Source organism: Danio rerio, chromosome 12 (genome assembly GCF_049306965.1).
Source record: "Danio rerio strain Tuebingen ecotype United States chromosome 12, GRCz12tu, whole genome shotgun sequence".
NCBI lineage: Eukaryota > Metazoa > Chordata > Actinopteri > Cypriniformes > Danionidae > Danio > Danio rerio.
This window is the reverse complement of record NC_133187.1, coordinates 30,721,690-30,747,767: the sequence shown is the minus strand read 5'-3', so window position 1 is coordinate 30,747,767 and position 26,078 is coordinate 30,721,690. Positions and strand designations below refer to the sequence as shown.

The 26,078-nt window shown below is 32.6% G+C and overlaps 2 protein-coding genes across 4 annotated transcripts; one reads left to right on the top strand and one right to left on the bottom strand.

Moving 5' to 3' along the window:
* Positions 1-108: 108 nt before the first annotated feature.
* cfap119 (cilia and flagella associated protein 119) lies at positions 109-10,563 on the top strand. Of its 2 annotated transcripts, none has more exon segments than NM_001328027.1 (9): positions 109-195; positions 294-328; positions 510-570; positions 2,553-2,716; positions 3,492-3,562; positions 3,772-3,888; positions 3,984-4,062; positions 4,156-4,272; positions 10,068-10,563. In NM_001328027.1, coding segments are annotated over 7 exon segments (753 nt in total). In that variant the 5' UTR covers positions 109-195; positions 294-328; positions 510-526; the 3' UTR covers positions 10,229-10,563.
* Positions 9,867-23,852, bottom strand: phkg2 (phosphorylase kinase, gamma 2 (testis)). 2 transcript variants are annotated; one of them, XM_009306599.5, is made up of 10 exons: positions 23,667-23,852; positions 20,253-20,356; positions 20,004-20,179; positions 19,862-19,916; positions 17,365-17,430; positions 17,096-17,259; positions 11,831-11,921; positions 11,577-11,730; positions 11,370-11,495; positions 9,867-11,114 (listed from the first exon to the last, which is right to left on the bottom strand). In XM_009306599.5, exons 2-10 carry the CDS (start codon positions 20,345-20,347, stop codon positions 10,869-10,871), a joined length of 1,173 nt encoding a protein of 390 aa, XP_009304874.1. In that variant the 5' UTR covers positions 20,348-20,356; positions 23,667-23,852; the 3' UTR covers positions 9,867-10,868.
* Positions 23,853-26,078: the final 2,226 nt, after the last annotated feature.

The following is a 26,078-nucleotide window of genomic DNA, read 5'->3' as shown; positions in this document are numbered from 1 at the left end:
GTTATTATTTTTGTATCGTTTAATCTAATGTGAAAAAAATTACTCTCATGTAAAGCATTCAAGAGCTTTAACGTCTTTTTTTTTTTTTTACAGTTGCTAGGATACGATGTTACACATACAGGTGGTTTAAATACATGTATGTTGAGCCGTTTTCAGAGACAGGGAAGAGAAATGAAGCCCTTTGACAAGATTATGGTAAACAATCACGCAATTTTCTATATATAACAGTTAAAATAATAACTTATATATGACTTATCTTTACAAAAAAATAACGTTAACTGTAACCTTTTTAGGTGCCCCAAGTTCCAAAAGCACGGGTGCTGTTATGGTAGGTCATCCAGAAAAAAAATTATTAAATACAACAAAAAGACGTTAATAAATACAATAGATAAATGCCATAAAAAACATCCAGCTCAGTTTGTGTTTTCAGCATATTCGGAAATCCACTAAAACCCTCAATAACTCTTTTTGTTTGTTTTGTTTGTTTGTTTGTTGTATTTCTAGGGCAGACTTGAAACACAGGGATATGGAAGAGATTGAGAAGAGTAAATCCACTCAAGACATTGAAAGGTTTATTATTTAATGACAAATTTTGTGGTGATTAAAATATATATTTTCTGTGGTGTACATTACTTAAACATACATATTTAAAATACCTGCAGGAATGAAACTTTGCAAATGCTTAAAGACCATTAAAAACAAACAACATTTTTTGTTTGGGTCATTTTGGACTATATGTAGCACCATGTGATATCTGTGAAGATTGAGGTAAAGTTGGTTTTATATTCATATATTCAGACTTTCTCCTTAATGACATAATTTCAGAAAAGTATTCTTTGCAAATTATAAATAGCGAAATCATATTAGCAGCCAATGACCTTCAACAAACAACATTGTTCACAGTCAAATAAATAGTGCTGATGTTGTTCTGAAGTCATACTTGCATGTAATTTCAGACCTAATATTTAAGGTACCATAGCAAATAATTTATGGAGCATGTCAGCAGTTGTCATTGAACGAATGTGCGAATACAAAACCAACTTCACTTAAATTCTGTAAAGTTATGTGTGTCTAAAAACATTTGGTATGAGATTTAGTTATATAAGCATCCTGACAAACCATTGCAGCATGAAAAAAATGTATAAAGATTTTTTATTTGAAAGTTAAAGTTTACGGAAGTAAAATTAATTAGTTTTAAGTTCTATGCATGGTGTTATTTTAGAAATGTACAGTGTTTAAGATAATGTCCTTTACTGAGCAGTAACCCTTTATTTGTACTTAGTTAAGAAATTATTTAATTTTCCTGCCACTGTGTAAATAACCACGTTAAAATTAAACAGTTTTAACACCTAAGCTAAACCAAGGCAGATTTCTATAATTCTGTATACCCACTCACTCATTCATTTTAGACTTGTTCTCCACTTTATCACGTGTTGTCATTATTGTAGAAAAAGGATATTATTTTTTATTACTTTGGTCTCTGCTTATCATTAAACATTTGGATTGCTTAGGTGATATGTTAACCAAACTTCTTTTCTGAGTGTGAAATACCTTGCATAAAGCATTTTTGCAGAAGTAGATAAAGCTGATAGAAATGCAAAGACCTGATTGTCTATAATTAACTTGAGCTTTGCAACTAAACTTCCTGTGAGCAGAGATATTTTGAAACTGAACACAGAATATTTGCAGTTTGAAGTCTTATCCTTTTAACATTGTCCAGAGAATTCGTAGAAAAAGAGGATGTATGTACGAGTGCGGCCAATGGAGGACTGGGGAATGATTGACAAGTGATGAATTCCACTAAACTCCACCTGTTAATATCAGCTGCGTATAATAGCTGGAGTCAGGACAATAAAAATTGTTGCCCACCTCCTAAAAGTAATTCTTGCATTGAATTGGGGATACCAGAATTCTGGGAATCGAAATGATTCATTTGTGTCCTATAAATTGCTGATATTTTTGACTTGAAGAAAATTTCTCCTGACCTATTTTATTGAACATGCATAAAATTGATTAACTATTCCAACGTCATATGAAATGAACCACCTATATTATTCATTCATTCATTTTCCTTCGGCTTACCTTATTTATCACCACAGCGGAATGAACCACCAACTATTCCGGTTTATGTTTTACATCGTGGTTGCCCTTTCAGCCACAACCAAGTACTGGGAACCACCTATATTATGTATACCTTTTTAAAGAAATCCTTTATTAAACTAAATCACAAACATAAACAGTTTGTCGTACCAGAGACCAGAAAGTGCTGGATAACAGAAACTATCCTTAAAATAATTGATAATATGTATAGGATGTTCTAGAACAGTCATCTCAAACTCAATTTCAGGAAAGCCACAGCTCTGCATAGTTTAGCTCCAATCACCTCCAACTCACATCAGCTCAATAGTCTCTAGTAGTCTTGAACATCTTGATTGGTTGGATCAGCTGTGTTTGATTATGCTTGGAGCTAAACTGTGTAGAGGCTCCAAGAATCAATTTTGAGACCTATGTTCTTGAACATTTTACATTTTTGTCGTTTGCTTCTTCTCCAGGATCTTGTGCCGTGCGTTAGTGGCTGATGAGTCTCAACCAAAACAAAGAGTACTGCTGGAGTTGTACACAAATCTGGTGCGGTTCTGCAGAGAGCAAAACTTCAACAAGGAACAAACCTCTGTTCTTATCTCCATTATCAAAAATGTGCATCAATTTAACACAGGTGATAAATTTTGGGTAAAAATTACATAAATTATAATAGCATATCATCTAGATTGTAATATAATTTAAGAACAATATTCATTCATTCGTTCATTCATTCATTTTCGGGTTAGTCATTTTATTAATCTAGGGTCACCACAGTGGAATGAACCGCCAACTTATCCAGCATATGTTTTATGCAGCGGATGCCCTTCCAGCTGCAACCCAATACTGGGAAATTAATAACAGTATATTATACTGAATTATTTTACAATTTGATTAGAATTATTGTATTTCTACCTTTATATAGTGTGTTGCTTGAACAAATTACAAAGTTGATTGCATTTTTGTAGGATTAGCAATTTGTAAATATGAATTAGTATGTTGCTGTTATGTTTATCATATTATTTGTGAAAATTAATATAATGCTAGCATGTTTCTACCATCAATTAGATTGTTAGTATAAATTAGTATACCTAGAATATAGCTAATAGACAGCTAAAGTGAATTAGCAAATGGTTAACAATATCTGCTATTTTACTAGCACATTTTATGCTAACAAGCTTCTATCAATAATTAACTAAATGAATTAGCATATGACTAGCAATATTTTGCTATCATTTTACTAGCATGTTAAAAAATGTTACTAGCATTTTTTAGCATACCGCTAACAAGCTTCAGACATAAATTAGCATGTTTTTTAACATGCCAGAATAATTTTACATTTTCAACTCACTCTAGGTTAGTTTCTAGGCTTTTCTACATTAAAGCAGTAAACACTCTTGTAAACTTTTCAGAAACATCCCTCAATAACACAGATGACTGTTTGACCTACTGTAGTGAACTTCTGCTTTGCCATTCAGTCAGGGTACGTACATACACTACCATTTAAAACAATGGGATCATTATAGTTTTGGAAGAAATTGTTATTTTCAATGTATTTTGTAATGTATTTCACAATAATTATTTCCCAATATTCACGTTCACACTGGTTTTTGTACATAGGTTGACTTCGGTTAAAGACGTCTTTGAAAAACACTAAAATATGCCTGTTTTTCTTTCTCATGGTAAACACAGAGGCCTCCTTTCAGCATCGACCTCTTCAACTCGGAGCAAGTGACTCATATTTTATACTATTTCATCAACACCTATATGAGGCACTATTTTTTATACAAGTACATTTTTACTCCAGAGGTATGTATGATTAGGTTTTGAAATGGTACTGTGTATTAATTGTTGTAATGTACAGGACAATTTACTTTATGACCCATTTCTCTTACATGGTAAAGGTTCAGCTAGATATATCTTTGTCATATACTGGAATACCTAAAGACACTGATATAGAGCCAACTGCCAAGAGCCAATCTGGTAAAGTAACACACATTACAAAATAATAAAATATATCTTTATAACACACATCTAAGATTAGAAAGCATTTATTGACAATTGTTGTATATAAAGAAAGTCCTGCAGATGAAGAAAGAGAAACTGAGAGGGAGACAGAAATGGACGGAGAAGTTCAGCAAAGCTCTGAACTACCAGAAATGAAGACCACAGAGATCAAAAGTCCCAATCCAGGTACCAATGGGATAGAGTGATTATACACTGCTTTAAAGTCCTTTAAAGGAATAGTTTGCCTGAAAATAACAATTTCCTTGTGTTCAGCAGAAGAAAATAAAATTCAAAGAGGTCTAAAAAAAGGGAAGTTTTAGTGATGATAGAAATTTCATTATTCTATCTTTTAACTATCTCTTAAAAAACTAAAATGATACTATACTATAACTACCATGTTATTACAATGCAACGACACAGTAATTGCATGCAAGATAAAAGATTGTAATTACATCTCAGATGTAATTACAATGTTACAACAATGTAATTACAATGCCCTTACATCCAAAATAAAAGTTTGTATTTACATATGTACTGTGACTATTAACATAAATATACAAATGCTGTACTTGAAATATACAAAGAAACATCTTTATATATATTATCTTGGATGTAACTACAATGAAATAGCAATGTAATGACATAGTAACGACAGTTATTGCGCTCAAGATAAAAGTTTGTAAATACATGTGTACTGTGATACACGTATACAACTGTAAATAACCAAATACTGTACATGCAATATACAAAGAAACATTTCCATTTACAAACATTATCTTGAATGTAACTAAAATATAGTTACATTGTATTAACATAGTAGTAACAATGTAACGACATAGTAAGTACATCCAAGATAAAAGTTTGTAATTACATATTACGTGTACTGTGAGCCTCAGCTCAGTTGGCGTTTCTGTGTGGAGTTTGCATGTTCTCCCTGCGTTCGCGTTTCCCGGGTTTCCTCCGGGTGCTCCGGTTTCCCCTACAGTCCAAAGACATGTGGTACAGGTGAAATGGGTAGGCTAAATTGTCCGTAGTGTATGACTGTGTGTGGATGTTTCCCAGAGATGGTTTGCAGCTGGAAGGGCGTTGCGTGAAAACGTGCTGAATAAGTTGGCGTTTCATTCTGTGGCGACCCCGAATTAATAAAATAAAATAAAATAAATAATTGACCTACAGTTATAATCAAATTATGTTCACAGAAGGGTTAGTAATACAAGTATTTATGTGTGTAAAGTATCTGTTTTGTGAGAAGTTCCTCTCAAATGATATGTGAACAGCCCTTACAGCTTTACTGTGACAATTCCTCGAGTAAAAATTCCGTCATCTGAAACTTTCTGTCATACACCACGCCCACCAAAAAGGTACCCTTTTGGCAGTGGAAACGCAAGCTTAATAAAGTTGATCCGTACCGACCCAAACCGTACCGTACTGTACCCCTCAGTGGAAACAGGCCATTTACATATAAATTCACAATTACTATACATGAAACATAGAAAGAAACATTTAAGTTTATAACTATCTTGAAAGTAATTACAATGTAATAGTAATGTAACTACAATGTAATAGCAATGTAATGACACAGTAACTAAGTTGATAATTCCATGTGTACTGTGTATATTTACGTATACAGTTATAACCAAATACTGTACATGCAATATACAAAGAAACATAAATATATTGCAGATGTAATTACAATGTTATAACAATGTAATTACAATGCCCTTATATCCAAAATAAAAGTTTGTAATAACATATGTAATGTGAACATTTATGTATACATACACAAACACTGTACATTAAATAAACAAAGAAATATTTGTTTATAAATATTATCTTGGATGTAATTACAATGTATTAACAATGTAATGACACAGTAAAAAAGATAAAACTTTGTAATTACATGAGTGCTGTGTATATTTACTTATACAACTATAAATAACCAAATACTATACATGCAAAATACAAAGCAACATTAACATTTATAAATAGTATCTTTGCTGTAACTTCAATGTAATGACATAGTAATTACAATGCAATGACACAGTAATTACATCCAAAATAAACGTTCATAAATTCATATGTACGGTGTAAATTTTCATATAAATACACAAGCACTGTATTTGAAATATCCAAAAAAGCATGTTTATAAATATTTTTGGATGTAATTACAATGTGATAGGAATCTAATTACAATGTAACGACATAGTAATCACAACATAGTGGCACAGTAATACAAGATAAAACTTTGTAATCAAATGTGTGCTGTGTATATTAACGTATACAACTAAAATAATCCAAATACTGTAAATGCAATCTACAAAGAAATATTTACATTTATAAATATGTAATGTTATTGTAATTACAATTTAACGACATAGTAAGTACATCCAGGATAAAAGTTTGTAATTACATATTACATGTGTGCTGTGCATATTAACATACAAATATATAAATGTATAATGTATAAATAACTAAATACTGTCCATGCAATATACAAAGATGCATTTACAAAAAATATCTTGGATGTAACTACAATGTTATTACAATGTAATAACATAGTAGTTACAGTGTAATGACACAGTAATTGCGCACAAGATAATAATTTGTAATTACATCTCAGATGTAATTACAATGTTATAACAATGTAACAACGTTATTACAGGGTAATTATAATGACATTGTAATTACATTCAAAATAAAAGATTATATATGTACTGTGTATATTTACATGCAAAAACACAAACACTACATGAAATATACAAAGAAACACGTTTATAAATATTATCCTGGATGTAATAACAATGTAGTTACAATGTAATGACAGTAATTGCAATGTAACGGCACAGTAATACATAATAAAAATTTGTCATTACATGTGTGCTGTATATATTTATCTATACAATTATAAAAAATTAAATACTATACATGCAATGTACAAAGAAAGATAAATCTTTCAGATGCAATTACAATGTTTTAACAATGTAATTACGATGTCATTACAGCCAAACTTTGTAATTACATATGTAGTGTATATTTACGTTTAAATACACAAATACTGTACTTGAAATATACAAAGTAACATGTTTATAAATATTATCTTGGATGTAATTATAACGTAAGCACAATGCAATGACATAGTTATTACATCTCAGATGTAAATAAAGTTTTATAACAATGTAATTACGATGTCATTACAGCCAAACTTTGTAATTACATATGTACTGCATATATTTACATATAAATACACAAATACTGTACTTGAAATATGCCAAAGCATGTTTATAAATATTATATTGGATGTAATTACAATGCAACGACAGTAATTGCACACAAGATAAAAGTTTGTAATTACATATTACATCTCAGATGTAATTACAATGTTATAACAATGTAAAACTTTTATTACATTGTAATTATAATGTATATACACAAATACTGTACTTGAAATATTCAAAGAAACATTTAAGTTTATGAATATAATCTTGGATGGAAATACAATGTAATAGCAATTTAATGACATAGTAATTAATTTTGTTAAGACGTGTACTGTGTATATTAACGTATACAACTATAAATAACCAAATACTGTACATGCAATACACAAAGAAACATTAAACTGTATAAATATTATCTTGGATGTAAATAAAATGTAACGACACAGTAAAAGCACACAAGATAAAAGTTTGTAATTACATGTTACATCTCAGATGTATTTCCCAGAGATGGGTTGCGGCTGGAAGGGCATCCACTGTGTAAAAACTTGCTGGATAAATTGGCGGTTCATTCCGCTGTGGCGACCCCGGATTAATAAAGGGACTTAGCTGACAAGAAAATGAATGAATGAATCTTAGATGTAAATACAAAATTTATATTAATGTTACAATGTTATTACATCCAAAATAAAATTAATTGTAATTACATATCGTCAGCTTAGAATTATAATGTTTTATCTGCGTTTTAAATGATTTTGAGATGTTGAGCAAACAATATGTGCATAACAGTTCTCTTTCATACATTAACAGGACAGAGACCCTAAATGTACTCTAAATGTAAATGATCAAAATTCTCTTAAATTTGCAAATTGGGGTAAAAAAAAAAAAAACAGGGCAAATGCAGGTAGAACCTTCTAATTCTAAAAATTCATTTTCCGCTTGGAATTATAAGGTTTTATCTGGCAGATCATTAATTGAAGCATTACTTTCAAGAAATACAATCAGTCTGCTTATTAATTTAAATTGATGTTGGAACAATATGTTGATGTTTGAGAAATATACTTTTTTGCTTTCTATAACATTTAATTAATGTTTTAGGATGAATATTTTTTCTTGTTCAAATTAAGCATACAAGGCTGTGCTAAATATTTCATCCCGTGCAGCTGTTCATTTTATGTAAAGAATATGAATTATATACTTTATATAAATTCTTTAATTATATTTATTGAATGATATGCCTCATGAATTAATTTAAGTATTTTCCCTTCATGGCAAATTTAAAGACTTTAAAAGAAAAACAGACAATGAACAAATGAGCATAATAAATACTGAAAATGTTTCACTGACTATATATATGCACAAATATATAAAAATATTTCACATTTAATATATTACATTACTTTATTAGCAGTTTCTTTTTCAACTATGTGAAATATTTCATCTCAATGTAAAAAAAAAAAAAAAAAAAACGCTTCTAAATGATCACATTTGCACACACATTTTCAGTTTCAGGTTTCTTCTCAATTTATGTGGTGCGACAATATTTAGTCGCTGCTGACTTTTTGTTTCTTACTGGTCTTTCCCTCTGTCAATGGAGCAATCCAGCAGAATGTCAAAGAAAGCTGATCGGTCCTCATGCGTGCATTTGAAATGCTGATTAGCTCAGAGAAAAAAACCTTATAGAGATGAGTTCAACTTTGTAGATAAAAAGATTTTTGTTTTTTTTAAGTAAAAAAAGTCTTAAAATGTAAACAACTTATAAATAAATATCCCATAATGTAAATGAGTTGCATTTAACAAGAAAATGTAAATAACTTAATTTTGACAAAACTGTCAGATAGAACCTTATAATTTTAATGTAATGATATCTCCAAAAAAAAAAAATAAATAAATAAAAAAAGCTCTATTTTTGCTGCCATAAAACCTGAGTTGGAAGTTTTTGACCAGTCTGTAGTCTGGAGTATTATTGAATATTTTTGTCTCATACGGATTAACTATGTCAAAGTTTGTAATTAACTATAAAGAGTACCTGCAGATCAGCTACCGGCAGTTGAAAGAGCCACTAAAGGACTTTATGTTGTCTTATTTTTCTGTCTTGTTTTGACTTGCTCCAGAATCTACCCCTACTCTCTGTCTCTTACTTTCTTTTTATGTGATGCATAATTTCCATCCATCCTCCAAGCATTGGTCGACTTCAGTATTCATCAATTTGCTAGTTTTATCTCAAGCTTTGGCAAATAACTGAGAAAGCACCAATGTAGAATTCTTACAAAGTATTTTAAAAATACAAAACACTAAAGTATATTGATACAAAATATTAAGCTACTTCTATAAATCTTATCAAATGCAAATTACTAAATACTATTTTGCATTTAAAATACATATTTGAAATGCATGTATCATAAATACTGCCCATCTCTAACAATGACAAATTACATTTCAGATTGGTGTGGTCATAGTTAGTTTAAACAAATGTGATGTTGTGGTGTTTTATAAAATGATGATCGATGTGAAATAATGAAAATGCTCACTGTAAGTCTGTTGTCCATAAAACACAAAACACTGAAGTAGTAAAAAAATACTTTTGCAACTTTTAATATTTTTAGTCATTTAGAAAACCTGTCAATACATGTGGAAGAGATTTATAAATCAGCGATTACATATCATTCATTCTAAACTGCATGCAGTAGCATATAATCCTCACTTCATACAGCAAATTAAATAAATGCATATGCTCACGTGTGCATACTATGTTTTTATTTCCACAAGGGCTTTCATCCAAATCTGACCTCAGGACTATAGTTGAAAAAGAAGTGAGGAATGAAGTGATGCGACTGAGCGCTCAGCTTCAACAAGAGTTAAAAAACAGCGCTGATCAGCTCAATAATGCCATCAGTCAACTGGAGACCAACATTCAAGTTAAGAAGTAAGAGAATAGTCTTCCGGAAAACACTCATTTCGAAAGTAAAAACACACAAAATACAGTAATTATATATATATTATTCATATTTGTATACCTGTTAAGAATCAGTACAGTACCTTGACGATGAACAGATCATGTGCTAGCTGTGATAAAGAGCAACATATAAGTGGTAAAACATTTACACAAAATTTTGTAAAGATTTAAAACTGGGTTACAGAACTGCATATTTCAAGTATGTTATTCTTTGTATTTCACCTTGTTAAATGTTCCCTTGTCCATCTATGGTTTAGTCTGGAATTGTTTGTGAGGCATAAGAATGATAATAAACTCATATACAATCTGCTTTGAGCCAAAAATAATTAAAGAGCTTGAATAGCAAACAAGCTTAGTGAATCTTAGCAAATTTGCTCTCTTGATGAGAAGCTGGTCCATATAATAAGCAATATCTGCTGATAAAACTAGAACTATAGTGAATAAAATGAGGTCACATGACAATGCTAAAAATCAAAAAGCACCACCATCTATAGATGATCGTGTTTGTGCACCTTTTGGACAAAAACAAACAAAGAAAAAAGGAAATAAAAATGAGACAAAAACTGTAAATGGAGAGTTAAGTGATATCTTTAGAGAGCAAAAAAATGTGACCTTTAGTTTTCAAGGTCTTCAAGGCCCAGGAGAATGATTTTAGCCGTGTTCTGGAACAGGGCGGCTCGGTTCTGCTGTTCTCCTTTCTTCACCCAGTGTCCATAAATGCGGAAAGCACAGCCGTCGATCAGCTTGCGCACTCCACGGATGGAATAAGGGTCTCTTGATAGGAGCTCTTTTGTTAATGGTCTGGCTCTGTAGTAGCGGCACTGCATCCGTATACAAGCCAGCACAGTCAAGATAAGAGCCTGAAAGTAATAATAACAACAGTTGTGGATTAAAATTGGAATAATGCTTTTAAAAAGAATTGATAATCAAAATAATCAAGGATTTTGGGCTCAAAGATGAAACAAAATTGTGTAATGTTAAATTTGATTTCAGAGCAAAAATCAGATATTAGATATAGATTTAAAAAAATAAATTGTCATTTTAAATCAATGTAATCTATCATTTAATAAATTTAGTTAGTAAATTTATAGTGTATATAAATTAAAAAAGGTCACCTTAAATGTCTTCCTGGGACTAAAGAGCCGCACATCCTCCTTTTGGTACTGACAGAAGAAAGGATGAGCTAAAGCTTGCTCTGCCGTGAGGCGAAGTGTAGGTTCCACTACCAAAAGCCTCGAGATCTAAGAGAATATGAACATTTTAAGTAAATACATACGCACATGTAGTGGGTCAGAATACTGGTATGCATAAGAGACTCTCACCAAGTCTTTGACAGTGTCAGACCGGTCATCCCACTCTGGAGAACTGAACTGATACCGGCCCTCCATGATCATTCTCAGCATCAGTAGCTGTTTACGATGCCAGAACGGTGGAGATCCAGCCAGAAGAGTGAACAGGATCACGCCACAAGCCCAGCTGTTGAAAGAAACACATAGAACAAAACAATGAACTAACTACAATACTCCTGTGATCCTAAAAAAGGGCTAATAGCAAGCCTTGAGTATCATGAACTTACAGATCAACCTCTTTCCCGTATCCCTCATGTGTCTCATCCATGGAGCACTTCAGAATCTCTGGTGCCAAATATCCTGGTGTTCCACACAGCTCTAACAAGAGAAACATCGATGTTTAAACCATGAGGTTGTTCAAGAATTCATACTATGCCACACACTTTTCATTTCCTTATTTACCAAAATACATAATTTGTTTACCAATACTTAAAGCCCATACTTAAAGGGCGCTATTGGCAAAATATTTTCTATATACAATATATATGTAATTAATTTCTATAATCTGGAACCCTTAGTGCAATGAAATGTGGAACTGAAGATAGAATTATCAGAAGACATGTGGCAGTTTGTTTTAGTTAATATTCACTCATCTTTTATTTGTTCAAAACATGAAGAAATACAATTTAATGTATTATGCAGATTACATTGGTCCAAAGTGAAGCTAGCTAAATTTAAAGCAAATATAACCCCTAATTGTGACCGATGTAATGTTGAGCCAGTTACACCATCTCATGTGTTTTGATCTTGTTCAAAAATAAAGTAGTTCTGGCAGCTAACATTTAAATTTCTCTCCATAATTTTAGGCCATAATTTCAATATTTTGTATTACACGACAGTCCTAGTGTTGATAAGCTTTTAACTAGACGGTTAGTATTGCTCAAATAAAAGGGAAAATTCCAACCTTTAAGCAATCTCTTTTACTTATTATTTGAATTTTATTTTAATAATACACATATATTTTTGATCATTTTTAATTTAGCTGAAAGAAAATAAGTTGTTAATATGAGATGAAAAGTGACCAGCGTCCCTGGTTTCACTCTCCCTCCAGTCATATTTACTGTGTGATGTGAAGCGGGTTTATTAAACAGATGCAAGGGCAATTTGTTGCTATGCCGTCCAAAGCAGCAGAGTGGTCAAAGAGAAAATTCCACCCATGTACATGTGTACTTATCTATGAATGAACCACACACTCTCACTCAAAACGCAACGTCTGTTCAAATAAAGCTCCGACAAGACATTTCTCTGTAGTATACTTGTCCCTGTAGTATACTTGTCCCGTGTCATGACAACGATGGTAAAATCATGCCTCTCGACTCTTTCACTGTCAATAAAATGTTGTTATTTTAATGGCTTGTGTTTGTTAAAAATCAGTATAATTTAAGTTACTTTATTTAGGGTGGCTCGGTGGATAGCACTGTCACCTCACAGCAAGAAGGTCGCTGGTTCAAGTCTTGGCTGGGCCAGTTGGCATTTCTGTGTGGAGTTTGCATGTTCTCCCCGTGTTTGCGTGGGTTTCCTCTGGGTGCTCCAGTTTCCCTTACAGTCCAAAGACATGTAAACTGGATGAAATAAATTGGCCGTACTTGATGAGTGTGAGTGTGAATGAGTGTGTATGGGTGTTTTCCAATACTCGGTTTTGACTGGAAAGCAGAGATGTATAGTAACGAAGTAGAACTACTTCACTACTGTACTTAAGTACTAAAAGGCAGTATCTGTACTTTACTGGAGTATTATTTTTTTCTCCTACTTCCACTTTTACTTAAGTACATATTTTCCATGAGTTTAATACTTTTACTCCGATAGATTTTTTATGTGCTGCATCGTTACTCGTTACTAGGGGTGTCAAAATGATCGATATCAGTTCAGTAATAGATCATAAACGGTTTTTACGTGATGACGTCATTTATCTCCTATGCGCGATGTCGCAATACTATGGCGGAGGACGGAGGCGCGAGGGTGAGGCGGCACAGCACACAAGCCGCTATTTCACTATTATGGAGAAATGTTGTAAAACTTCGCCTCTGCCTCTCTCTTTCTCACTTTGGACATTTGACCCGCTGGCCTGTTTGTAAGGTAACTTTTCCTCTCTTCTCGGCTGTTAAAGCTGTGGATCCATCCAGACACGAGCGTGTCTGATGTGCAAGTTTTCTCCACTGTGTCTATTACCTGTGATAATCGCGTATTCTTCCCGCCATGGCTGAACAGCGCTTCATTTATAAAGCCCTTTCTGTTGAGCAGGTGAAAAGTAACCAATCATAAGACCTCGCCTGTCAGTGCTCAAAAAGCAGGCGGTATAATATTGACATGAGTTTATTAGCTGTAAATGCTCATGCAGTCTTCTGTGCATGAGTTTTGTTTGATACATTCAGAAAGTGTGTTTTCTTTGAGCAGGTCAAATTAAAGGTACGGTTCATATATCTGACTGCTGTATTAAAGAACAAAATTGTATTACAAAAAAATCCTTTAACTGTCACACCAAGACAACAGCAATAGAATTTTTTTGATTGCATTTCTCCTAATGTCGCTAATTTAACACAATCAATGCATTTTTTTTCTCAACACATCCCCTAATTTCTAAAATATCAGCCTCTACCAAATGGTTAAGATGTTGGTTTATGGTAAAAGTACCAGAATTAATAAATATACTACAGAAAATTTTAAGTAAGTAAGTAAGTAAGTAAATAAGTAAGACAAATTTAATTAAAAACAATAAAAAAAATTAAACTAAATCATAGCCATAAGCCATGAAATATTTCAGATTTTCATTAAACACAGTAATATACACACTTTCCTGTTGTTGTTTTTTTTTTTTTTTTTTACAAAAAAATCCAAATCAAGTGAATTAGTGCAACAGGATTTAGTTTGCTTGTTTAGTTTAGTTTCACGAGTGCTTCCAGAAGACAGAACTCCTGTTTATTGTGATATTAACCAATCAAACTTCAAAACTCCCAAAGTGTGAGTGTGTCTTTGTGTGTGTGTGAGTGTGAGTGAGAGTGAATAATGTGTGTAAGAGAGAAACTGTGTGATTGTACCTGTGTGTGTGTGTAAGAGAGAGTGTATGAGAGTGTAAAAGAGTGTATTTATATGTGTTTGTGTGTGTGTGCCCATGTATATGTATAACAACATCGGTATTACACGGATGTTATGAGGAGATGGTGAATTATGTGGATATTTTTTCTAAAATTTAATCACACTAAATGTTTTTTTTTTTCAAAAAGTAAAACTACACATAATTTCCTGTAAGGTTTGGATTTAGAGGTTGGATTTGGGGTTAGAGTAATCGAATGTACAGTTTGTAAAGTATAAAAACAATCGTAACCTATGTAATATCCCCACAATTCACAAAAATGTGTGTGTGTGTGTGTGAGAGAGAGAGAGAGAGAGATAGCGAGAGAACTGTGTGTGTGTGTGTGTGTGTGTGTGAGAGACTGTATGAATGTGTGAGAGTGTACATTTAGGTGTGTGCAGGGCAGTGTACGTGTGTGTGTGTATGAGAGAGAGAGAGAGAGAGAGAGAGAGAGAGAGTATGTATGTATGTATGTGAGTGAACATGCTGAATAATCTCATCAGTGAGAGGATTTTCTGGCAAAAGGGCCTGACGTTGTGAGTTCTTGTACCATATAAACTATTTACAAAGAAAAACAGTATCATAAGCCATGTTTCTTTTCGTTCTGCTTAATTAAGTGTCCCCAAAAAAGATATTTAAAATAAACAAAACAATATGATGTCTTTTGACTTTGACTTTCTTTAATAACTACATTACACAATACTTGTACTTTTACTTTCAGTACTTGAGTAGTAAATTTTGAAATAAACTACTTGCAATACTTAAGTACTAAAAATGTTGAATACTTTAGTACTTCCACTTAAGTATGGTGCTTAAAGAGCACTTCTACTTCTACTCAAGTCAATTTTTGATAGAGTACTTGTACTTTTACTTAAGTATGGGTCTCTAGTACTTTATACATCTCTGCGAAAGGCATCAGCTGTGTAATATAAATATGCTGGAATAGTTGGCGGTTCATTCCGCTATGGCAACCTCTAAAATACAGACTAAGCCGAAAGGAAAATGAATTACTTTAATTTAGAAAGTCTTACAAAATTACTTTATATTACTTGATTCATATGTTTTAAATAAACATTACAAAACATTCTCAGGTTTGGTTTTGGTCAAGTGCATCAAGATATTTCAGTTTTAAGTTATAAGCCAGAATTTTCATTTAGGTGCATCCCTAAAGTTTCTTGTTCTTTGTTTTTTAGTAATGTGAAATGCCGTCCCACATCCGGCTTTATGTCTCTATGCTCCAAAAACACAATAACAAGAGTTTAAACAGACAATGCTTTAAATGCATGAAGATGTTTGTTTATTATTGGTACAAGGCACAGGCAGTAAAAACTCTGCCCTCTTCTGGAAATGGGGTGGAGCGCAGGAGCTCATTTGCATGTAAGAAACAGTTTGTTTTAGCTTACTTCCGATATTTTAAGAATGGAATTAAAAAGGATGTGCTGTAACTAAACTTACTTTTTTATATATAATAAATGTCTATAAAGAAATAGGCTACTTTTTTTCTTTAATATCAAGGTTGTAATACTTCCTTCTTTACACCTTCCTTTAAAAGAATAATTAGTTACAGTTACTAGTATCTCACAAATAGTAACTGAGTTAGTAACCAAGTTACACAATTATAAAAGTAACTAATTACCAGGAAAAGTAAATATTGCGTTACTTAAAAAAATCTTATTTGTCAAAGGACTATAAAATAAATATAACACACTTTAAACTAATCTACACTATTTTAATGTTGTAAAATAGTGTTATATTTCCAGTTTGCCTTTGAACTTGCTGGATTTGCCATTGTTCTGACTCCAGGTTGTTGGGCTGTGCGACTGTGTGTGATTGCCCACAATGCTCTGCCTCTATGCCTCTATCTGACAAATGATGGAAATGTACTCTAAGCAAATGATCACGTTCTCAGTTACACCACGTTTACAGCCACACCAATCATCATCACTGGCTGGTTATGTGTCGCGCTCCAGCTCCAAACACACACACCCACACGAGAGAAAGAGACGTCCTATGACTGAGAGAGACGCTGCTGGCATGAAAACTGCTTCAGTGTTCAATGTGCATATTATTGTCAGCAATGATCATGGGGTTGTAACAGTGGGAAACAGTAATTCATTTGATTCCTTGATACTGAAAATAGTATAGCCGTTTATTTACATCGCAGTTATTCCCATCACTGGTTTTCGCATTCTACAAATAGTTTCTCTAAGTTAAGAGTTTTTCTTAATGAAAACTCAAAACTGCTTTTACAAATATTAATAATATCATCAAACCAGGTGTTTGTGGTATCATCTGAAGAAGTTGCTCTCGGATATCAGTCAGGAGCCCTGTTTTATAATACCTCTGATGAATAGGGCATAACCGGACTGCTTTAATTGAGGAGGATATCTGAAATGGGTTTACTTGGTGTTCCTTTTCTTACCTCTTAGCTTTTCATCAGGTCCCAGCTGGACAGAAAAGCCAAAGTCTGAAAGTTTGAGGTGCCCCTGGTCGTCTAGCAGAATATTTTCAGGTTTGAGGTCACGGTGTACAATATTTAGAGCATGTAGATACTGGACAGCCTCCAGAAGAGCACGCATCATGCTCCTATAATCGTTTCAGAGGAAATATTTGTAATTATGAGGAGGACAACTAGCTGTTGTGGAAGCTTGAAACAAAATTTGAGATTTTGAGAATAAAGTGAAAGCTCACCTGGTTTCCTTTTCACTGAGAGTGACTTTTTCTGTCAAGTAATCAAACAGCTCTCCTCTTCTCATGCTGTTCAAAGAGTTACAGATGATTAGCTGTTTAAAGGTTTAGGTTTTTCTTATGTATTGGAATGGACACTAATGCACCAATTGTTTATTTTAAAATATGACTCTACAACATTAATATTGTTCTTTTTTTTTTTCACTGTTTCAAAGTTTTCTCTTTAAATGTATTTTAAAATGCAACTAAAGATATATTTCACCCAAAAGTTAAACTTCTGCATGGAATAGAGGATAACATTCCAACACATCATTTACTCATTCATCATACCTATTTCAGTTTCTTCTTCTAGTGAACAATGTTTTTGATTACTTCAATAGTATTTTTTGTTCCTATTGATGTCAATTGCTGTTTTTTTCCAACATTATTTAGAGCATCTTGTTTTGTTTTAAAGAGAAGAATTGTATTCATAAAAATTTTTAACCACCTGAGTGTGTAAATTATGTAGAAAATTTTAATTTTGGCTAAACTGTCTGGTGAATTCATGTAATTCAATGCTAAATGACTCCAGTCTTCAATGTCACATGATTTACTGCTAACTTAATTCTTATTAATGCAACATTTTTAATATAAAAACATTTTTTTTTCAGTAATCTTTAAAAATTTAAACAGCACTGGTTTTTAAATATCTGTAACATTCTAGATATCCTTATTATTATGTTATCAATTTAACACACCATTCCTGTACATAAGTAATCATTTCTTTTTCAAATGTATTTATGTCTTAATGCCATATCAGCAGCATTGGCTATATTCATGACAAAACCTAAACTAAATTTACAATATATACAGTCTTATGCAACAATTTGGGCACCCCTCTGTGGCTGCATAGTTTTGTGTTTGTTCTATATAGGAGACGATTGCAATGAAATGCCATTCGGTATCTAGAAAAATCTAGCCAAAGTCATGTTAAGACAGAAATCCATAGTGTAGCAGTATTAAAATGTGTAAAATTAACTTGAAACTGAAAAATAGGTTATGAAAAAGTTTGGGCACAATCTATTAGTTGGATTTCAAAACCTGTGGTGGTCATTTAATACTGATTGAAAACACAAACTTGATTTGAGTGACTCAGTGAACCTTACAATCTTTACAGAGGCGCAACCAATCATCATAAAGGATATTTAAGATAGCTAATTGCTAGCTGTGCTTCTCCTTATTGTGAACCAGAAAGTAGCAACATGAAAACCTCAAAAGAACGTCCTAAAGACCTAAAAACTAGCACAATTTATCATCATGAATTAGGAGAAAGATACAAAAAGCTATCACAAAGGTTTAAAGTCTTTATCACCCCAGTCAGAAATATAGTAAGAAAATGGAAGGCCGTCTACAGGCTGTTACTTCAGCAAAAGGTGGCTGTGCAAAAGATTGGTAACATTATACTGTTGGGGTGCCCAAATCTTTGCACTTGTCTGTTTTTGTTATGACTTGAATTGCATTGCATCTATTGATTAAATAAATGTTGTGTCAGAACTAAGATGTGGCTCTTTCCCTAGTTTTAAAATATATCCAAATTAATTTACACATTTGAAAGGCCAGCAGACTATGGCTTGCAACTATAAAAAATTATCAGGGGTGGCCAAACATTTGCCTAAAACTGTAACATGCAATTATATCGGTTTCTCAATAAACATTCATTGTATAACATATAAAAACATACAAATAACAACAACACTGAAAATAATCACATTCAATCTTTCAGTTGATTAATAATAAATATTCTAAAACTCCTCCAGAAGACACCTTTTTAAAAATATTTCCTGAATAAAAAAAGTTTTCTAATATAATTGAATACTAAATTTATTCAAATGTGTTTTATCGTCAAAATATTCTTACACAAGTCACAGACAGGTTTTTCTTCCCCTTTCAACAAATACGAGTAAGTCTTGAGTGGCCAATTCTACAGCTGCGTCAGAAATCGCACACTTCTATACTATATAGTACGCTAAAAACAGTATGCAAGCCAAGTAGCATGTCTGAATTTACAGAATTTGAAAAACAGTATGTGAGATGTACTCGGATGACCTATCATTTTTGGTGAGACTCTGAAGTGCACATTAGATGGACGCTACGCTATCCCATGATGCCCCGCTAGAGAACTCATAAATGGGTATAAAGCGACACAACTGATGTGGGTAGGTCACATGATGATGACAAAATGGCGAATGTAGTACGTCCGAGTTCCATTCATACTCTATAGAACATACTATTCTAACAATTGAGTAGTACATTTAAATTCAAAGGCAGCATCTACTGAGAAGGCGATTTTGGATGCAGCATACATCTCGTATGTACAACCTGATCATGTCTATTTTCAAAATGGTAATTATTTCTTTAATTTACAAATAGATTCCCTTCATATAATTAGTTGTTTCTACATTAAAAAGAAACAGTTTTAAAGTTAAAAATCTTGAAAAATAATATAATAAAATATACTTACAGGTCAAATACCAAAAATATGAAGGCCGTTGACTCATAAGAATCAATAAGTGTTACTGGAAAGAGTGAAAAATCAGGTCAGTTACTACTAAGAAAAGTTTGAAAACATCACTTGAAACATTAGCCATGTAACTGAGACTCACTGATGGACGGATGACCTTTCACCAAATTAAGCACATGGATCTCCTTGAGCGTGGAGCTCTTCACCTCCTCCAGCTGCTGTTCTGTCATCTTCTCTGCTGTGATTTCAATGATCTTCACCGCAAACTCTTGTCCCGTATGTTTATGTACACACCTGCGCACCACACTGCTCACTCCTCTGCACAGCGGACAGTTTACTTAGACACAGGACATCTCAATGAATGACAGAAAGCACTCGATTAAATGCTCACCTGCCGATCACCTCTTTTGGATCATACTTCTGATAAAACTCTTTTGCTCCCACCCAGTCAGGTAGTTCATCTCCAAGAACGATATCACGAGTCATGCTGAATTCTTAAAACACAGACACATTTATTTATATTGATTTGAATGAGGGAGGAGAATGTTTGCATGTCTGCTTTTTGTGTATTAGAAATATTGATTGGTCAGATAATCAATCAGTCGGTCGTACTTGTGCTATCACATACGTACACAGTGTACAGATATTTAAAAGCTACTTTTGAGAAGTCATTGTGACGTCACGTTCAAAAATTCCACCTGAAGCCTTTCCTGTGAATCATCAACATTTTTAAACTGGCTGTGGTGGTTTTATTTCAATAAATTCCTTCATTTTCTTTCTGGCATTTTTTTTTTAACGTTTTATTTATTAACTCATGTCAGGGCTCAACAATAAGCACTGCCTGATCGCCCAGGGCCAGTGTGCGAGATGCTTGGGGCAGAAGACAGGATCGTTACTGGCCCAACTACCCCAAGTTTTAGAATCGAGAAACAGTTTGTGCTTTTAAGCCTTTAAATGCCACCTTCTGTATGACGTAGTAGATATATTGCTTTTTGGTTCCTCATCCAGGCCTGGATTAAGAATTCAGAGGTCTCTGGGCACAATGTCTAGTAGGCTCCTACCTGGCCTCTATAGTGAATTAAAAAAATAAGATCAATATAATATTTTTTTAAAATAAAATGAATCTATAATGTATTGCCCGCATTTAAATAAATGATATACAGTACATTTATTTTTCGTTTACAAAGATTTTACTTATTTTTTAAGCATTTAAAGCACACTTTGATAAAAAAAATACTAATAGTGAAAATTAATAGATTTTTATATTCTTGTTTAAATTCACTGAAGCAGTTTTTAATGTATAACTTCTATAAACTTATTATGCATAGGATCTGGATATAACACCTCTTCAATCCAGTTCTATGAATCTTTGTCCTTCATAATACACACACTTTTAATGATTCCTACTTGTTTTCTTCATGATGAAGATTAAGCAAAATCTGATATGCAGTGGGGGGAAAAAGAAGAACGTGTTCATCAGACGCTGGAGTCCAACCGGGTTCATGATCGATCGTGTCAAAATATGTTGCCATGCGCTTTACAAGCTATGCCACTCACGCTGCTGTTTGTTGTGCTTTTTACTAATGTTATCTCTGTCAATCAAATGATGATGGGCATGAATCACTCCACTAGCTTATTCTAGTGAGGTGTGTTATTTGAACAATTTTAAAAAATAGTCTTACCGTTCCTATGGTATATACGTTTCTATGCATATACCATAGAAACGGTATAACAGAAAATTCTGTCTGTTTTAAAACCTTGACTTTTTCAAACTGCGGTAAACCTTAAATCCGGTTATGGTTCCATGCCTAGTACAACACAACGAAAAACTTTCCAGGAAAAGCAGACAAATCGGGAGCCTTTTTTATTGAAACATTCAATTATTAAAAATAAAACCTTGAAGCACGCGATAAAAGTGAAACACTTTGTATTTTGCTCATTATACATTTATTAACATTTTTAAATCCTAGATTCACAGATGTTATTTTTGAGGATCCTCAGATGTCCTGAATAGCATTAAGGCAGATATATAACATATTGAAAACATGTAGCTTTTAACTTTTTTTTTTTTTTTTTTGTGGGGCCAGTGACAATTTTGGCAGGGCAAGTAAAAATCTTAACCACTGGCCCATTCGGGCCATTCGAACCAGTAGAAAAATCGGGCCGGTAGAAATCAGGCCAGTAGAAAAATCCTTAGCATTAAACCCTGCATGTGCATGTCAATAAATAAAATGTTTAAAGAAAAAAAGCTTTTAATACTATAAAAAATACACCCACCCACCCACTAGCATGCATGCACGGCCTGTCTGTCAGTCATTCATTTTAATTATTTTCATTTTTATCAATCAATCAATCAATATGTCTGTCTGTCTGTCTATCAATCTGTATATCCATCCATTCATCTATCAATTAACTAATTACCTAATAATATTATTTATTTTATCATTATTACTTTACTTTAATTATTTTACTTCAATATTATTATCATCATGATGACATTTCCTTTTAGCTGTGTCAGTAAACTTTAGTGCTGCAGAACAATTGTTAATTATTAGCCCATATTACCTAATATTATCTACTACAAAAACTTTTTTAAATAAGCTACATTAATATTAGTTAATGCATTAATAATACAACATACATTTATTGCAGTATAATTTGTTAACGTTTATTGATAAAAATGAACTCACTGTTAGTTCATATCAGCTCCAGTTCATTAGATATTATAAAATTTACTTTAAGCAGGGTGAATGCACCTCAAGCTACTACATCCCCCGCTGCTGCAATCAGCTTCCAGAAATGAACAGATGTGCTCCAGCATTAGGCTCATTCAAATCAAGACTGAAAACATCTGTTTGTTTAGCTGTGCTTTTACCAAATGAGCACTGAGCTACATCCGACAGATCGCACTATGATGTCTTACTTTTCTTTTATAACACATTTGAATGTTTAATCATTTTAATTCTTTTAATCATTGTTATTTTCTAGCTTCTTTTATTCTTGTTTAAGTAAAGCACTTTGAATGACCATAGTTTATGAAATGTGCTATAAAATAAACTTGTCTTGCCTACACAGTTAAAATTAATGTTGATATTGATGTTGAAATTAAAGCTTAATAAAATGAACAAACACTTCAGAAGTATTTTCATGTTCAATAATCTAGTTAAACATCAAATTGAACATTTAAATAAAGTGTAACAAAATCCATTACATATTTAGTTATGCTAATATTAAGCTATTGTATAATGTTACATTTTTATAATATTTAAAAAAAAATCCAACATTATTTTTAGACCATTTGGTATATATTTTGCAAATAAAGCAATTTGTTCAAGCAGTAAACAGCACGTACACAATAGGTACGAGTTCACATGCATGTGTGATGGGGGTCGCGTATTTGTGTGTAAAGTGAGTGACAGGAATTTTTAGGGACTGAACTTAACTGCTACAGTTACCATATACATTACAGCCCTATAAATACCTGACGTCTGATACAGATCTCCAGAATTAATATACAAATTACGATAAAATAGATATAAATAACGATTAAAACAGATATGAATAAACATTCTGAATTATTATTCTCGCCTTTCAAACTAATAAAGCTCCATTATTTATTCTTAAACGTTTATATTGTTTAAGTAACATTAACAAAACTATTTAGTGCACATATAATGCCAGCTAACAGTAGAAACAATACGCAAGTAAAGCAAACAGTCTAACTGTTCTGAGAAATGTGATGTTGCGATCAATGACCTCGTATGCGGTCTTGTCCCGACCCAGAAAAAGCCGAAAGTTTACTTACAGGCACTTCCACAAAACCAGCCGATGCGCGCGCTCGTCTGACAGCCCAGTGTCTTCAACTGACCGGCTGAAAACACGTATCCGAAGCTGCAGACTGTGTTGCCATGTTAACTGTTAAAACTTTCAGAGCTGGTAACGTCAACAACACCACAGTCGAGTCGACTCCACTTCTCTTCTCTGGCTTCATGTAAATGACAGCTGATGTAGGCTCTTTATTCGTCACTACCGCCTACTGGAGGGGGTGAATAATAGCACAAGCCATTTACTAATAGGTCATGATGAGTTCGTAATCAGGGTTTGCTTATTTATTAGTTTGTTTGTTTGTTTGTTTGTTTGTTTGTGTTATAGGGTTGAAGGTTTTTTTTACATTTTATACATTAGGGCAAACCACTGCAGGTGAATAAGCTACCAATGTTATGTTTTGAAATCCAAATGAAGCATTATTTTATAAAATATTCGCTACTTTGCATAAATTCTGGCACAAAAATCTGATTAGTTCAGGTTCAAAATGTTTACTTTTTTCAAACTAGCCTGATAAGACTTGGGAAATCCCTTCATTATTCATAAAATACTTCAAATAACAAGAAAATACTAATTAATGTTAACATTTTCTATATGTATGCATATATCCCTCTGTTGAACCTTCAAATTGTAGATAGCAATAAAACCGTGACATTTGATGTATGCAAAGTGCTGCTGAGAAGGAAATTAATGGCTCAATACATGCAGGAAAAAACACCCAAATAAATAATATTAGGCAATATATATATATATATAAATACATACATACAGCTAAATGTACAAGCATTCCATTCTTACATGTGGTTTGTTAGTATTTGGCTGGGATAAAACTATTTGAAAGTCAGGAATCTGAGTGCTAAAAATAAAAAGCAAAAATTGCTTTAAAGTATAGTCCGAAATAAGTTCTTAGTGTGTAGTAATTATATCAGCTCTATAATCTTGTGTATTACTAATCAAAATATTAGTTTATTTACAGTATGAATTCACAAAATGTATCTATTGAACATATTGTTTATTCATCTAATAGCTAATGTTTGGCACAATATAAAAAACAACACAACAATTTTGACACAAACAGTGTAGTTTTGGCTATATATTGCCAAAAATATAACCGTGCAACTCAAGGTTTTGATTTAGGGTCAAACAAAAAGAGAGTATAAGATACTTGAACAAGAGTATTGCAAAGTAAACTCTGAATAACTATAGTACAAATTAATCAACAAAACAAAGTCACTTTTAAGTCCATACATGAAAAATTTTAAATGTAAGTCAACTCAACTTAAAGAGATTCTTTGTTTCAACTTAAGATGTTAAGTTTTAATTAAATAATTTGTGAAATTCAACATCTCAAGTTGAATCAAAGAATCTCTCTATGTTACGTTTACTTACATTTTTAAGGCAGCCAGTGGACGGACAGACGGACAGACAGACAAACAGACAGACAGACAGACAGCCTCCCTTTGAATTTTTTTCTTTTTCGAATATTTCCCAAATGAACTGCTAAAACAAGTCTTATTCATTCTATTTCGACTAGAATAAAAAGCAGTTTTTAATTTTAAGGTCAAAATTATTAGCCCCTTTAAGCTATATATTTTTTTGACTGTCTACAGAACAAACCATAATTAAACAATAACTTGCCTTATTACCCTAACTTGCCTAGTTAACCTAATTAACCTAGTTAAGCCTTTAAATGTCACTTAGGCTATATAGAAGTGTTTTGAAAAATATCTAGTCAAATATTATTTACTGTCATCATGGCAAAGATAAAATAAATCAGTTATTAGAAATGAATTATTAAAACTATTATGTTTAGAAATGTGTTGAAAAAAATCTCTCCACTTAACAGAAATTACTGGAAAAAAAATAAACGGGGCTAAGAATTCAGGGAGATATATATATATATATATATAATAGATATAATAGATATAATAGATATATATATATATATATATATATATATATATATATATATATATATATATATATATATATATATATATATATATATATATATATATCAAAACCATGCTTACTTGTCATAAGGGATGTGCCATTGTGCATATAGCCTACTATGGATGCCTAGTATGGATGGAGTAGTGAAGATCATTCCACCAGCAACAAACAGTTAAGGGGAGAGTTCTGGAAAGTGTTAATGTTCCTCCCTTTGATGTTAACAGGAAGTGGTGCTCACTTAGCACAATAAAAACTGCTTTATTTCTCATGGCACCTCAATAGGACTAACAAATTGGAGAATGCTTTTAATGTGCACACCTAACCCTACACCTCACAGTGAAGTCACTCGCTCCTTTGAGTGCATTGTGTCTGGGATTGTACATCTAATGCCTAGTTCACACTAGAGGATTTTAAGCCTGATTTGAGCCCGATTTGGAAG